The following is a 17,497-nucleotide window of genomic DNA, read 5'->3' on the forward strand; positions in this document are numbered from 1 at the left end:
TGTCCACACTCGTGGTGCTGAAGTGAACGAGCGCAAACAAACTTCTTCACCTTCAAACCGACGAGTGGAAGTAAGTTTTGTGGAAACTTTAATGTCCATTATCGTTACTTTTTATGACTTTCTCTGCGTCTGAACTGCATGTTTCAGTTTTTTAAGTGTATGGATGGATGGAGGGATGGAGGGATGGAGGGATGGAGGGATGGAGGGATGGCGGGATGGAGGGATGGAGGGAGTGGACAGAGAGAGTTCACTCCATCTTTTGATTCCTCCATGAACACAGGACTCACTTCACTCCTCACTTGTGTTTGGATTGACTCTGAGTTGGTCCCGGACCCCGGACCCCGGACCCCCCTCCTGGCCATCATGCCGGGCTGTGTGAAGAGATGTAAACAAGGTCTGGTCAAGTTCGCGGTGTCTCTGCACAGACTCGTCACCGGGAAACTCAACAAAGGTAAGAGACGTTTTTTTTCTAAAGTTCCTCGAAGCTCGAGCTCGTGAAAAAACATCTTCTTTACGACTCGTGTCTTGAAGACTCTTGTCGGGCTTGACCTCCTTCTCCAGGGCAGGAGATAAAAGGAGTGAACGAGTGGAGGAGAAATAAAGTTGATATAGAGACGCTGATGAATGTGAGTAATAAAATGTGTCTGTGTGGCGACTAGAAGAGGAGGAGAGGAGTATGAGAGGAGGAGAGGAGGAGAAGATGAGAGGAGAAGAGGATGAGAGGAGGAGAGGATGAGAAGAGGAGAGGATGGGAGAGGAGAGGATGAGAGGAGAGAAGGAGAGGAGGATGAGAGTAGGGGAGGAGGATGAGAGGAGGAGAGGAGTATGAGAGGACGAGGAAAGGATGAGAGGAGGAAGAGAGGATGAGAGGAAGAGGAGAGGAGGAGGAAGAGGAGAGGAGGAGGAAGAGGAAGAGGAAGAGGAAGAGGAAGAGGAAGAGGAGGAGGAGGATGAGGAAGAGGAGAGGAGGAGAGGAAGAGGAGAGGAGGAGGAAGAGGAAGAGGAAGAGGAAGAGGAAGAGGAAGATGAGGATGAGGAGGAGGAGAGGAGGAGAGGAAGAGGAGAGGAGGATGAGAGGAGGAGAGGAGGATGAGAGAAGGTCTGAAGCTTCGTGGAAACAGAGAGTTTTCTCTGCTGATTCATTAGTTGTTGTGGTTTATGTGTGTGTAGAATTCCTTGATAGAAAGCCAATAAGTGTGTGTGTGTGTGTGTTTGAGTGTGTGTCTGTGTGTGTGTGTGTGTGTGTGTGTGTGTGTGTGTGTGTGTGTGTGTGTCTGTGTGTGTGTGTGTGTGTGTGTGTTTGAGTGTGTGTCTGTGTGTGTGTGTGTGTGTGTGTGTAGTGCTTTTTAATCTCATCGTGGAGCGTTTATTATGGCGGCAGTATAGCAGTGGTGCAATTACACACAAATCTTCAGAAACTGTGCAACTGCCTCTGGGCACACACGCACACACACACACACGCACACACACACACACACACACATACACACACACACACACACGCACACGCACACACACACACGCACACGCACACACAAAGACACAATCTCTCATACTTTCAGTGTTTTTGAGGCAATTGACATTTAGTGTGAAGTGCAGGAAACACCAGTGAAGTGATTCAAACAAATTAATCTAACAGAGACTCACTCATGCCTTGCTCAAGAGCTGCTGCCCCCCTACAGCCCCCTACAGCCCCCTACAGCCCCCCGGGGTCTCTGCACTCACGCACGAGGGTTACGTAACACGTTCCTCACAAAAGAGCAGGAAATAAAGAAGCCATTAAACAAACCATTTGTTCACATGAATCCTGGGAACTTGAAAGAGCTTGAGATGCTTTTAGATGTTTTTTTGAAAGAATACTTTCAACTGGTTTTTATTTGTTTTCTCTCACAATAGTCATGGTTTAGTGAAGGATTGACAGACCCGTTCATTCACAGTCAATTAAAAAATGGTCGAAAATAAATCGGTTATTAAATTAATTCTCTCCCGCTTTAAAATCCAATTAATGTTAATTTTAGCGTTTTTATCTTCGTTGTAACGACTGGATTCTCACGCTTTGAGTCATTATTGCGATTTATTGAACATAAAAAAACATAATTCTCCTTCATATCTTGTCCTGTAAGTCGTTATTTTCATCCATTAATGTCGTTTTTAATTTCCTTTATTGTCTTATAATGGATACATTAAATGATAATATAAAGATAATATAAACGCTATATTTCATACCTTTATTTTGACATTTTATTTCTCATGTTTTTACAAAGAACTGCAGAGTTTCCGGGTCAGATCTGGATCCTTTCAAGAGTTTTTTGCTGACTGTGTCATTTTACATTTTCCAGATTCCATTCAGGAACTTCCACAAAAATCCTTCAGGAAGTGAACAGATCTGTTTATATAGATGTTTGCATTTAACTTCCATCTTTATGAAAGATAAATATGTTTATTTTTAACGTTTATTTTACGAGATAAATTCAAAATATTTCAGAGTTTGTCTCGTAGTTTAGTCACTGAATAGCCTCGCTTTATCGCTCTGTGTGTGGCTGACCTCTGCTGGTCACATGTGGAACTTGAAAAAAAAGAAAATCTTACGCGTGTACGTTTTAATACAATCTTATCGACCAACTTTAATAAACTAATAATTATTTTAGAAACAACGTTAGGTAGCGTTGCTGAAATATGACATCAGAAGATATATTTTGATTTACTGGAACTCCTGTGTTGTTCTCTGTGTTATCTTGACCTTTTAAGTAAATATTTTATTGGGTTTATTGTCAGAAAGCGCTTAAACAATTAAGAGCTTTGTGACCCTGATGTGGAAAAGCGCTCTATAAACTTACTTACTTACTTACTATTTATTTTCATCAATGTTTGTGTTAAAGAAACTTCTCCCACAAATTCTCTAAAAAGAGCAGTTTTACCTTTAAAAAAAATTAAAACGAAAAATGAAAAGCTTCATCTTCATCACTAACAACATAAATTGCTATATTTTAAAACAATGATTGATTTGAAATAAAACAAAAGTATTTAACTAGTAGTTTTAAATCTGTTGCATTTCCTATGCTGACCAACAGAGGGCGCCAGCGTCTATGCTTTTCCCTTCATCCTCGCGTTAAATGGTTTATGAATTAAATCTTTTCCCTGATTGTGTTTCCGTTAATCTTGAATTATTGGATGTTATCACGGGAAGCTTATATAACGACAGCAGACGGTGAGAGAGACTCGAGGTGTTTTTCTTCATCACAGCGACATTAAATATTCATCAAGTCTTCGCTGCGAAAAACCAGATACTATGATGATTTTTTAAAGGTATATTTGTGTGTTTATTTGTTGCTCTCAAGCTGTTTATCTTATTTCCTTTTGACCGTGACGTCATATCCGTTTGAACGTGGCTCTGATTCACATTATAACGTAATAATTCACATGGAAAACAGTCCCAGAGGACGTGACGTCATCAATAATCTTCTCCATCAGGTCGTTTGTATGCAGGTCACGTGACTTATACAAGCTCTTCAGACAGAGAAATAAACATCTCAGCAACAACAACCAGACTAGTGTGAGGAGCATCACCGCCCATGAGCAAGGCAGGTGTCAGGTTTGAAACCCTCAGGCTCCCTCGGAACTATAGTCAATATATTATTATATTCAAGTCGGGTTAAGAAAGATTCTTCTCACCTCGTGACACATGAACGTCTTCATGTCGTGTTGATTCAAGGAGAAAATATGTTATTTTAAAAGGCAGAAACCTTGAGAAGAACCAGACTCAGATCCTAATATGAAGTGGAGTTAATGACTCTCGACATTTCTATTGGTCTTTAAAAAGTCAGAATTAAAAGATTTCTGATGTTTATTTGTGGAGGTTTTGATTAAAGAACAAGAAGGAAAGTGGTTTAATTTTTGACTCAAAATGTTAACAACAAATTATAAAATTGGTGATTGAACATAAATATAAGAGTAAAAATATCGTTTCACTATTTGTGCTTTTATTTTATTAATATTTTACGAGACACTCGAAGGTGTTTTCTTGCTCTTCATGAAGAATGTATGAAGTTCAGGTCAAGATTGTTCAACATTTATTTAGTTCGGCAAGTGAAAGTTTTTAATGTAATACTTTGAACCTTAAGGACGAAACTTTATTAAAAACTAGAATTTCTGATGATTTCACTTTAACGGCGTCTGAAACTAAGAAGGAATTAAGATTAGTTTAGAGCTGGGATGAGGATCAGCTCCTCTGAATCCATGATGGAAAGATGACGCAGTTGTGTAGTGCAGGTGTGTAGTGCAGGTGTGTAGTGCAGGCGTGTAGTGCAGGTGTGTAGTGCAGGTGTGTAGTGCAGGTGTGTAGTTTAGGTGTGTAATGCAGGTGTGTAGTGCAGGTGTGTAGTGCAGGTGTGTAGTGCAGGTGTGTAGTGCAAGTGTGTAGTGCAGGTGTGTAGTGCAGGTGTGTAGTGCAAGTGTGTAGTGCAGGTGTGTAGTGCAGGTGTGTAGTTTAGGTGTGTAATGCAGGTGTGTAGTGCAGGTGTGTAGTGCAGTTGTTTAGTGCTGGAGGCAGGAGTGTAGTGCTGGAGTGTAGTCCAGTTGTGTAACTTAGGTGTGTAGTGCAGTTGTGTAGTTTAGGTGTGTAATGCAGATGTGTAGTGCAGGTGTGTAGTGCAGTTGTTTAGTGCTGGAGGCAGGAGTGTAGTGCTGGAGTGTAGTCCAGTTGTGTAACTTAGGTGTGTAGTGCCGGTGTGTAGTGCAGGTGTGTAGTGCAGGTGTGTAGTGCATTTGTGTAGTGCAGTTGTGTAGTTTAGGTGTGTAATGCAAGTGTGTAGTGCAGTTGTGTAGTGCAGGTGTGTAGTGCAGGTGTGTAGTGCAAGTGTGTAGTGCAGGTGTGTAGTTTAGGTGTGTAATGCAGGTGTGTAGTGCAGGTGTGTAGTGCAGTTGTGTAGTTTAGGTGTGTAATGCAGGTGTGTAGTTTAGGTGTGTAATGCAGGTGTGTAGTGCAGGTGTGTAGTGCAGTTGTGTAGTTTAGGTGTGTAATGCAGGTGTGTAGTGCAGTTGTGTAGTTTAGTTGTGTAATGCAGGTGTGTAGTGCAGGTGTGTAGTGCAGTTGTGTAGTTTAGGTGTGTAATGCAGGTGTGTAGTGCAGTTGTGTAGTTTAGGTGTGTAATGCAGGTGTGTAGTGCAGGTGTGTAGTATAGGTGTGTAATGCAGGTGTGTAGTGCAGGTGTGTAGTGCAGTTGTGTAGTTTAGGTGTGTAATGCAGGTGTGTAGTGCAGTTGTGTAGTGCAGTTGTGTAGTTTAAGTGTGTAATGCAAGTGTGTAGTGCAGTTGTGTAGTGCAGTTATGTAGTGCAGTTGTGTAGTGCAGTTGTGTAGTTTAGGTTTGTAATGCAGGTGTGTAGTGCAGGTGTGTAGTGCAGGTGTGTAGTTTAGGTGTGTAATGCAGGTGTGTAGTGCAGGTGTGTAGTGCAGGTGTGTAGTGCAGGTGTGTCGTTTAGGTGTGTAGTGCAGGTGTGTAGTGCAGGTGTGTAGTGCAGGTGTGTAGTGCAGGTGTGTAGTGCAGTTGTGTAGTTTAGGTGTGTAATGCAGGTGTGTAGTGCAGGTGTGTAGTGCAGGTGTGTAGTTTAGGTGTGTAATGCAGGTGTGTAGTGCAGGTGTGTAGTTTAGGTGTGTAATGCAGGTGTGTAGTGCAGGTGTGTAGTGCAGGTGTGTAGTGCAGGTGTGTAGTGCAGTTGTGTAGTTTAGGTGTGTAATGCAGGTGTGTAGTGCAGGTGTGTAGTGCAGGTGTGTAGTTTAGGTGTGTAATGCAGGTGTGTAGTGCAGGTGTGTAGTGCAGGTGTGTAGTTTAGGTGTGTAATGCAGGTGTGTAGTGCAGGTGTGTAGTGCAGGTGTGTAGTGCAGGTGTGTAGTGCAGTTGTGTAGTTTAGGTGTGTAATGCAGGTGTGTAGTGCAGGTGTGTAGTGCAATTGTTTAGTGCTGGAGGCAGGAGTGTAGTGCTGGAGTGTAGTCCAGTTGTGTAACTTAGGTGTGTAGTGCAGTTGTGTAGTTTAGGTGTGTAATGCAGGTGTGTAGTGCAGGTGTGTAGTGCAGTTGTTTAGTGCTGGAGGCAGGAGTGTAGTGCTGGAGTGTAGTCCAGTTGTGTAACTTAGGCGTGTAGTGCAGGTGTGTAGTTTAGGTGTGTAATGCAGGTGTGTAGTGCAGGTGTGTAGTGCAGGTGTGTAGTGCAGGTGTGTAGTGCAGTTGTGTAGTTTAGGTGTGTAATGCAGGTGTGTAGTGCAGGTGTGTAGTGCAGTTGTTTAGTGCTGGAGGCAGGAGTGTAGTGCTGGAGTGTAGTCCAGTTGTGTAACTTAGGTGTGTAGTGCAGTTGTGTAGTTTAGGTGTGTAATGCAGATGTGTAGTGCAGGTGTGTAGTGCAGTTGTTTAGTGCTGGAGGCAGGAGTGTAGTGCTGGAGTGTAGTCCAGTTGTGTAACTTAGGTGTGTATGCCGGTGTGTAGTGCAGGTGTGTAGTGCAGGTGTGTAGTGCAGGTGTGTAGTGCATTTGTTTAGTGCTGGAGGCAGGAGTGTAGTGCTGGAGTGTAGTCCAGTTGTGTAACTTAGGTGTGTAGTGCAGGTGTGTAGTTTAGGTGTGTAATGCAGGTGTGTAGTGCAGGTGTGTAGTGCAGGTGTGTAGTGCAGGTGTGTAGTGCAGTTGTGTAGTTTAGGTGTGTAATGCAGGTGTGTAGTGCAGGTGTGTAGTGCAGGTGTGTAGTGCAGGTGTGTAGTGCAGTTGTTTAGTGCTGGAGGCAGGAGTGTAGTGCTGGAGTGTAGTCCAGTTGTGTAACTTAGGTGTGTAGTGCAGTTGTATAGTTTAGGTGTGTAATGCAGATGTGTAGTGCAGGTGTGTAGTGCAGTTGTTTAGTGCTGGAGGCAGGAGTGTAGTGCTGGAGTGTAGTCCAGTTGTGTAACTTAGGTGTGTATGCCGGTGTGTAGTGCAGGTGTGTAGTGCAGGTGTGTAGTGCAGGTGTGTAGTGCATTTGTGTAGTGCAGTTGTGTAGTTTAGGTGTGTAATGCAAGTGTGTAGTGCAGTTGTGTAGTTTAGGTGTGTAATGCAGGTGTGTAGTGCAGTTGTTTAGTGCTGGAGGCAAGAGTGTAGTGCTGGAGTGTAGTCCAGTTGTGTAACTTAGGTGTGTAGTGCCGGTGTGTAGTGCAGGTGTGTAGTGCAGGTGTGTAGTGTGTGTAGTGCAGGTGAGTAGTGCAGTTGAGTAGTGCAGGTGTGTAGTGCAGGTGAGTAGTGCAGGTGAGTAGTGCAGGTGTGTAGTATATGTGTGTAGTGCAGGTGTGTAGTATAGGTGTGTAGTAGAGTGTTGGTGCAAGTGAGTAGTGCAGTCGTGTACAACAGGTGTGTAGCATTTCATCAAAGCAACAATTAAACACAAACTCACACATTAGTGCAAAGCAACAGCCAACGCACACGTACACAACATCATCACACGTGTGTTGACCTGCAGAACACGACACTCTTGACCTCCATGACCTCCATGACCTCCATGACCTCCATGAGTCCATGAGTCACATGAGCAGCTGCGTCATCAGAGATTCATTATTAAACACCTTCTGTTCAGTTTCTCTCTGAGACACAGGTTTTGTGTCGGAGACGAACATAAGAGACACACTTGTGTGAGTCTGTGTGTGTGTGTGTGTGTGTGTGTGTGTGTGTGTGTGTGTGTGTGTGTGTGTGTGAGTCTGTGTGTGTGTGAGTCACCGGAGGTTAAACAAGTGGAGTCGAATATTTCTGGATCCACGAACGCTTGAACGCTCTGGTCTCAGAGAGAGAATCTAACAAGTGACCTCTGACCTCATCACAGAGCAGCAGATTCACTGCAGTTTCACTGAAGTGTTGAAGCGAACGAGGAATGAATGAAACTCTTTGAAAAAACAAGCTTTTGTTCTCTTTACGAATCAAATGAAGCCACAAAGAGCAGGAGTTTAGGTTCTTAAAGGTTCTGACCATATGATACGTATATATACAGGGTCAACGATACAATATATAGTGAAATATCGTTATATTGTACCAGGGATATATGTGTAGTATTGTCGAGTACTTGACTCTGGTGTTGTGATAGTGTAGTAACAAGGATATATGTGTAGTATTGTCGAGTACTTAACTCTCGTGTTGCGATAGTGTAGTAACAAGTATATATGTGTTGTATAGTCCAGTACTTGACTCTGGTGTTGTGATAGTGTAGTAACAAGTATATATGTGTAGTATTGTCGAGTACTTAACTCTCGTGTTGTGATAGTGTAGTAACAAGTATATATGTGTGGTATTGTCCAGTACTTGGCTCTGGTGTTGTGATAGTGTAGTAACAAGGATATATGTGTAGTATTGTCGAGTACTTAACTCTCGTGTTGTGATAGTGTAGTAACAAGTATATATGTGTAGTATTGTCCAGTACTTGGCTCTGGTGTTGTGATACTGTAGTAACAAGTATATATGTGTGGTATTGTCCAGTACTTGGCTCTGGTGTTGTGATACTGTAGTAACAAGTATATATGTGTGGTATTGTCCAGTACTTGGCTCTGGTGTTGTGATACTGTAGTAACAAGGATATATGTGTAGTATTGTCGAGTACTTAACTCTTGTGTTGTGATAGTGTAGTAACAAGGATATATGTGTAGTATTGTCGAGTACTTAACTCTCGTGTTGTGATAGTGTAGTAACAAGTATATATGTGTGGTATTGTCGAGTACTTAACTCTCGTGTTGTGATAGTGTGGTAACAAGTATATATGTGTAGTATTGTCCAGTACTTGACTCTGGTGTTGTGATAGTGTAGTAACAAAGGATATATGTGTAGTATTGTCCAGTACTTGACTCTGGTGTTGTGATACTGTAGTAACAAGGATATATGTGTAGTATTGTCCAGTACTTGACTCTGGTGTTGTGATAGTGTAGTAACAAGGATATATGTGTAGTATTGTCGAGTACTTAACTCTTGTGTTGTGATAGTGTAGTAACAAGGATATATGTGTAGTATTGTCGAGTACTTAACTCTCGTGTTGTGATAGTGTAGTAACAAGTATATATGTGTGGTATTGTCGAGTACTTAACTCTCGTGTTGTGATAGTGTGGTAACAAGTATATATGTGTAGTATTGTCCAGTACTTGACTCTGGTGTTGTGATAGTGTAGTAACAAAGGATATATGTGTAGTATTGTCCAGTACTTGACTCTGGTGTTGTGATACTGTAGTAACAAGGATATATGTGTAGTATTGTCCAGTACTTGACTCTGGTGTTGTGATAGTGTAGTAACAAGGATATATGTGTAGTATTGTCGAGTACTTAACTCTTGTGTTGTGATAGTGTAGTAACAAGGATATATGTGTAGTATTGTCGAGTACTTAACTCTCGTGTTGTGATAGTGTAGTAACAAGTATATATGTGTGGTATTGTCGAGTACTTAACTCTCGTGTTGTGATAGTGTGGTAACAAGTATATATGTGTAGTATTGTCCAGTACTTGACTCTGGTGTTGTGATAGTGTAGTAACAAAGGATATATGTGTAGTATTGTCCAGTACTTGACTCTGGTGTTGTGATACTGTAGTAACAAGGATATATGTGTAGTATTGTCCAGTACTTGGCTCTGGTGTTGTGATATTGTAGTAACAAAGATATATGAGTAGTATTGTCCAGTACTTGACTCTGGTGTTGTGATACTGTAGTAACAAGGATATATGTGTAGTATTGTCCAGTACTTGGCTCTGGTGTTGTGATACTGTAGTAACAAGGATATATGTGTAGTATTGTCGAGTACTTGACTCTGGTGTTGTGATAGTGTAGTAACAAAGATATATGAGTAGTATTGTCGAGTACTTGGCTCTGGTGTTGTGATAGTGTAGTAACAGTGGGTATTATAAACATTTTATAAATCAACAAATAATAATGTATCTTATCTTAGCTCATCTGCTGGAGCGTATCCTCTCATCCTCAGTCAGTCATAGGTGTCAACATGAATCTCTCTATTCTTCAACACGGATGAAATCACGAATGAATCCGAGCGAACGTCTCTTCGTACGAGCGTTAATTCCACTGATGTGACTCTGTGATCGATTAACGCTGCCTGGCGAGTCGCCCAGTTCCTCGCCGGCGTTTACACTCTGTTCACACATCGATTATATCAGACGCTGCTGCTCGCAGTCTGGAATCTGTAGTCGGAGCAGAGAGTGAGATGTTTGTGTCTGTGAGGTTTAGGCGCTGCATCCCAGAGGAGTGACACGTCTGAGGAGTGTGACGTCTGAGGAGTGACACGTCTGAGGAGTGACACGTCTGAGGAGTGACACGTCTGAGGAGCGAGACATCTGAGGAGTGACACGTCAGAGGAGTGACACGTCAGAGGAGTGACACGTCTGAGGAGCGAGACATCTGAGGAGTGACACGTCAGAGGAGCGAGACGTCTGAGGAGTGACACGTCTGAGGAGTGACACGTCTGAGGAGCGAGACATCTGAGGAGTGACACGTCTGAGGAGCGAGACGTCTGAGGAGTGACACGTCTGAGGAGCGAGACATCTGAGGAGTGACACGTCAGAGGAGCGAGACGTCTGAGGAGTGACACGTCTGAGGAGTGACACGTCTGAGGAGCGAGACATCTGAGGAGTGACACGTCTGAGGAGTGACACGTCTGAGGAGCGAGACATCTGAGGAGTGACACGTCAGAGGAGCGAGACGTCTGAGGAGTGACACGTCTGAGGATTGACATGTCTGAGGAGTGACACGTCTGAGGAGTGACACGTCAGAGGAGCGAGACGTCTGAGGAGTGACACGTCTGAGGAGCGAGACGTCTGAGGAGTGACACGTCTGAGGAGCGAGACGTCTGAGGAGTGACACGTCTGAGGAGCGAGACGTCTGAGGAGTGACACGTCTGAGGAGTGACACGTCTGAGGAGTGAGACATCTGAGGAGTGACACGTCTGAAGAGTGACACGTCAGAGGAGTGACACGTCAGAGGAGTGACACGTCAGAGGAGTGACACGTCTGAAGAGTGACACGTCAGAGGAGTGACACGTCTGAGGAGCGACACGTCAGAGGAGTGACACGTCAGAGGAGTGACACGTCTGAGCAGTGACACGTCAGAGTTGTGACACATTTGAGGAGTGACACATCTGAGGATTGACATGTCTGAGGAGTGATACGTCTTAGGAGCGAGACGTCTGAGGAGTGACACGTCTGAGGATTGACATGTCTGAGGAGTGACACGTCTGAGGATTGACATGTCTGAGGAGTGACACGTCTGAGGAGCGAGACGTCTGAGGAGTGACATGTCTGAGGAGTGACACGTCTGAGGATTGACATGTCTGAGGAGTGACACGTCTGAGGAGTGACACGTCTGAGGAGTGACACGTCAGAGTTGTGACACGTTTGAGGAGTGACACGTCTGAGAAGTGACACATCTGAGGAGTGACACGTCTGAGGAGTGATACGTCTGAGGAGTGACACGTCTGAGGAGTGACACATCTGAGGAGTGACATGTCTGAGGAGTGATACGTCTTAGGAGCGAGACGTCTGAAGAGTGACACGTCTGAGGAGTGACACGTCTGAGGATTGACACGTCTGAGGAGTGACACGTCTGAGGAGTGACATGTCTGAGGAGTGACACGTCTGAAGAGTGACACGTCTGAGGAGTGACACGTCTGAGGAGCGACACGTCTGAGGAGTGACACGTCTGAGGAGTGACACGTCTGAGGAGTGACACGTTTGTCTCACTCTTAGAATCCAAAGATCATTCCAGACGATTTCTAATCTCACTCGTTTAATTTTTAATCTCTCCTCCTCTCACCTTCTCCTTCTCCCGTCGTTTATCTCCTTCTCTCCGTCCCTAACTCCCTCCATCCATCTTTCTCTCTGCCATTAGTCTCACTCTTTCACAAACTATTATCGCTCCCTTGTTTCTGGCTCTTGCAACATCTCGTTCCCTTCATCTTTTCTCCTCCGTCTCTCGACGGCGGTTAAGACTTCACTCTCTTCTCGTCCTCGTCTCACACCGTCGCCACCTTTTCCTCTCACCCCTGCCTCACCCACTCCTCACCCACTCCTCACCCCTGCCTCACCCACTCCTCACTCACTCCTCACCCCCGCCTCACCCACTCCTCACCCACTCCTCACCCCCTCCTCACCCACTCCTCACCCCCGCCTCACCCGTCCATCACCACTTCATATTCTCGGCGCGTGGAGTCTGTTGTGTGTCGGTGAATAAATGATGAGACAGAAAGAGGCCGACACTGATCTTACACAGGAAAACAGAGGATGGAGTTGCAGCTCAGATGATGGTTAATGATGGTGGAAAAAGTTGAGATATTAGTCCTCGTTGTGAGTCCGTTGTGCGACAGGTGTGAAGTTGTGTATCACGTTAATAGAGACGTGAGAAATAAGGAAGTTATTTGACTGATATTGAGCAGAAACACTGTCCATTTAGGAAAGTTTAACATCGATGTTCATACTATTACTTGAACCCTACATATACTTTATATATCTTTATTTTCTAGTCTTTTTACATGATATTGTATAGTACACAATTAATTTACCAAAAGATTACTTTGCTTTTTATGGGTTTTTGTTTAATACTTTTTAGTTATTTTATATAATATTAAAAAAGTAAATAAATAAATAAATAAATAAAATGATGGCATTTTAACACTTTTTTTGAATTTGATATATTTTATTTTAAATAGTAAAATATATAAAATATACAACGTTTTTTTAGAATGTTAAAATAAAATGAATTATAATTAAAAAAAAACCCCACTTATTTCAATTAAATGAAAACCTGAGCTTGTTTGTCCTTTTGTAAATGTATTTATTTATTTTGAAATTTTCCCATCATTTAAAATTGGTAATTTGTCCCTTTCCTTCATTTGGCTCGCCTCTTATAACAACCACGGTATATAATGTGGCCCCTAAGGAAATACAATTGAAGACCCCTGCCTTACATTGTACTTAATAATTCCATCGGTCGTTCCTAGTTAAAATCTCCGTAATTCGCCGGTGTTCGTCAAGGCTCTATCCTCGTTCCTATTCTCTTCATCCTGTAGCTCCTCCCCCTTGGTCACATTTTTCGTAAATGTTGTGTCATGTTCCTGTTGATATGCAGACGACACCCAGTTGTACGTTTCTTGGTTCTCCTTTAAGTTACTCAAACTCGACGAAAGAAAAACTGACATTAATTCATCTTCCACCTCCGCCGGTGTTCCTCAAGGTTTTATCCTCGCTCCTATTCTCTTCATCCCATAGCTCCTCCCCCTTGTCACATTTTTCTTAACACAAACAAATATCTTTCTTTTATCAAACTCGAAACTGAGTCTCTCTTCATTTCAACACTAAATTCTTGTCTTTAAGCCATATTTCCGTGTTTCTTCTAACGTGAGACACTTCTTTAAATTGTAACTTAATATTCCCTTTTGAAGACTCGGGTCAACTTTTTCCTTACATATCTTTAACACTTTAACACAAATTAAGTTTTCATTTGCTTTATTCCCTTTGATTCCTCCAATGTCAGGTATCAGCATTTAAAAATTACTTCTGAATTTTTGATGCCCGAACTGTAAAGCAGTAATATGTGAGATTGAAAACATTGTCTCTGGCTCCCCCCAGTGTGGGAACAGTCTAACTGCAATTTCCTGGATCGTGTTTGGTCGCGCTGTTGCCACGTGTCACATGTTTACGAAACAAGAAAAAAATACTCTTGTTTTGTCTGGTAACTTCAGAAAGGTTTTGTTTTTTCATAATTACTTTGAGATGATTTATTATTTCACATTTAGGATTGTATTTGTTTCTCATAGTGAAGCATAATCGTATATTAAAAATCAACCAAAAAACATTGTTATTATTTTTTAACAAAATAGCTTTTTAGACTTTAAAAAATATATATGTTATTGTTTTAATTTAAGTTTGTAGTTGGTTAGTCTAGCTTTTGTAAATCTAGACGAGTCTATTCCCAGTTCGTCCTCTTCTCGAATCTAAATGTCAGATTGTTTATTAACCCAAGATTTTCATTCATTTATTTTGTTTGTTCCCTGAAGTGGTCGAGCTTATCTCAGCCTCTTGATTTCCTGCTTCTCCAGAGTTCATTTCTTTTGTAGGTTCGTCTGACGCTGATGAATGTGTGAAGCTCGACACTGAAGTGAAAACCACCGCAAATCAAGCTTCCTTATCTCCTCCGATCCAGAACCAGCTCCCCGGGTTTTAATCAGAGCGTCGGCGCCGAAGTCTGCGTTTAACAAGATGTACTCGTGCGAACGTACGTCTTTTATCGCGTATGTTCCTCAACAGTAGATCCATAGATACGTGAAATAGGGAGAAAAATGTAAAATACTGGTTTATTCACAAGGTCAAAGAAGAAGCGTCCAAGGTCAGGAAAAGTCTATATAACAGTCAAAAAAACCACGTTATAACACAAACTTAAGAAAACGTAAAAAACAAAGAAACACACTAAATCACATGATAGAAAAACCAAACACCTAAAACAATGAAAGGTAATGGAGATAAACCAGGAGATGAATTCATCGTGACGTACCGCACAATGAAGGTTACAACTTGGCGCCTGTTGCTTGAGGAGAGAGGACGTAAGGCTCCTCAGCTCTCAGATTATATTAGAAACAAACAAAATATGTGTGATAAATGCACAAAATAATTCAAACAATTTAAGAAAATATAACATATTTAGTATTGAAGAAGACCAAATGACTCTATCGATGTATCCTTAAAAATGATAGAGGAATAATAGAATTTATTTTAAATTTGTGTCTGTTTTATATACTTTTTAACAGAAAAAGAAAAAATATTTTTTATTCATGAAATAATGCGTTATTATTTAAACCATAATTGTGCAATAGATTCAAAATATTCCTTTTTCGTCTATTGTTTATTATTCATATATTGTTCTATTAAAATCGCTGAAAAAAATATACGAAAGAATATGAAAAAACAAAAAAGAAAATAGTGAAGAAACCATTGTGTATTTTCTATATAGTAAGATGTATTAATAAAAAATGTAATATTGCATAAAGATTATGCAATAGGTTAAAAATATGCATTCGTTTCATGTGTTTTTTTTTAAAATAATTTGTCGTAATAAAGTGTATAAAAAAAAACCCAACAACACATCAATTATTATGTATTTAATATTTAACAAAATTAAAAGAACATGTCGATGTATGTAAAACTTGAATTGTGACTGTTTATATTGCTAAAAAAAATGATTAAAAAACATTCATTCATTTTTTATCCCTTATGGGGGTCGCAGGGAGACTATTCCAGTTTCATTGGTCGAGAGGCAGGGGACACTCTGGACAGGAAGCCAGTCCATCACAGGGCACACAAAGACAGACAACCATTCACTCACACACTCCCCAAATTCTCAATCCACCTCTGTATGTTTTTGGACTGTGGGAGGAAACCGGAGTGCCCGGAGTAAACCCACGCGACTCGGGGAGAACAAACTAACTCCACACAGAAGGGTCACAAGTTGGCTTGTCCTGGATGCGAACCAGCAACCTTCCAGCTGTGAGGCGTTTTATTTTTTTTAAACAAAAAATCTGGACAAGTTTCCACAGAAAATATTCATTTTAATTCAACATTCTGAATGAAAAATTGGGCCAAACTTTGTCCGGACACTGGTCTCGATCTCCACCTTCGTTGTCTTCACACGACAAGGTCTTGAATTCAAGCTTCAGCGGCTTCTCTTCTCCGAGTCCATGCGAGGAATCTTAATAAGATTCCGAGTCAATGGCGGCGGGAGGCGACCGCGAGGCGACCGCGAGGGGTTAAGCGTGAACGACAGGGAAGTAAACGTGTGTGTGTGTGTGTGTGTATGTTCATCAGTGCAGAACATGTGTCCAACACAACACACTTCGACTCCAAATACACACAAATATTGTTTTTTCTTTTGACGATAACAAAGGTTTTTTTTCGCTCTAAAAACAAGTGGCAGATTCTCCTTCTTCTCCTCCTTCATCCGGCTTCACCTCCTGCACTCGTCTATAAATCTCCTCGGCCCCCCCACTCCGACCGAATCCCTTCCCTTCTTTCCTCTTATCGCTCGCTATTCTCTTCCCGCCTCATCCCTCCAGCAATTAAATCATTATTTCCCTCTAAACGCCTGCTCTCGCGCAACAGAGTGAATCCCTTTCTTTCAGCCAGACACCGGATGGAGAGACGAAAGGGAGGGTGGTGGGGGGGGGGCAGACAGATGCATAAAGAGGGATTGATGGAATGACAGAAAGAGAGAGAGAGAGAGAGAGAGAGCGAAGGAGGAGGGAGGAGGCTACGCATGGTTGACTGAGGGGATATAACGTCGGCGGCGTCGGTGACAGCGAGACAAAGGTAGCCTCGGAGTAAACGTGCAGTTCATCCTCTCGTTCTCTCTCTCTTTCTTTCTGTCTTTCTCGCTCTCTCTCTTCTTCACTCGCTCATATACACCCCCGAGCACAAGCTGGAAGAAGGAGAAGCAGAAGTGAGATCCTGACTCGCGACACCAACAGCTGTGCTAATGGACTAACTTAATTACAGACACACACTCTCTCTCTCTCGCTCTCTCTCCGCACACACACACACACACCTTTTGATTGATTATAGATCGACACACACACACTTCTCGACGACGACGACGACGGCGACGAAAACAACATGGGTCTCGTGATGGGAACCTTCTCCATGCAGTCCAAACAAGTGAGCTACCACAAAGGTAAAGATGTTTGTTTGTTGTTCCGGTCAGAAGAAATTCAAAGAGGTGTGAATTGGGGTGATATCGATAAAGTTGTATTCGAAGGGTCTTTGTTTGATCGGAAAGGTCTGTGACTCCGGGACTCGGTGTCTGTGCAGCGGTGTCATCGGGGGCATGTCTATAAAAGGTGATGGTATTTTCCCTCTGGTCCTCCTCCTCGCGTCAGTCCTGGACTAGAAAACTCTCAGCGAGACTCTGGTGTAGACGGTCCCGGCGTCTGGTCCGAGTTGACCTTTAAACCCTGAAGGAATGAGGACGAAGGAGGAAGGAAGATCGAAGACGCGGCGAAGCGTCACGTCTCAGAAGAACGTTCGCTGATCTTTACGACTCGATGACGAAACATGTTTGTTTTCCTGGTGCGACGGTACAGCAACAGTGGATCAGTGACGTCAGAACATTGAATTGATTTAACATTTTAAAACCTTTTTTTCTAAACTTGTGACACTAAACGGCAGCAGTCGTTAAATCCTACGCAGTTAAAGGAACAATGGAATCCAATGGAATCCAATGGGATCCAATCCAGGGAAAACCTGGCGATGACTGAGGACAAGAGGATACAGAAGATAAAATCTAGTTTCATCGAATTTTGTTTTTTTAAGCACTACATTGTTTTTTTTAAATATTTTTTTTAAATGAATGATTTTCTTTTTACACATGAAGTTCGATATTCTAATTGCGATAATTAAAAAAAAAAATTCTAACTTCAATATTTTTCAATTTGTAGCTTTTTTAATTCAACGTAAAAATAGTACCGTTGCTTT

At 42.3% G+C, this 17,497-nt stretch overlaps 1 protein-coding gene across 1 annotated transcript in view; it reads left to right on the forward strand.

The window, feature by feature from the left end:
• Nucleotides 1-363: 363 nt before the first annotated feature.
• kcnip1a (Kv channel interacting protein 1 a) overlaps nt 364-17,497 on the forward strand; it is a 64,648-nt gene continuing 47,514 nt past the window's right edge. Inside the window, exon 1 of the mRNA XM_087798538.1 lies at nt 364-451. Coding sequence (XP_087654664.1) covers nt 364-451 — 88 coding nt within the window. The remainder of the gene's footprint in view (nt 452-17,497) is intronic.

Source organism: Callionymus lyra, chromosome 9, assembly GCF_982586985.1.
Source record: "Callionymus lyra chromosome 9, fCalLyr1.hap1.1, whole genome shotgun sequence".
Lineage (NCBI taxonomy): Eukaryota > Metazoa > Chordata > Actinopteri > Syngnathiformes > Callionymidae > Callionymus > Callionymus lyra.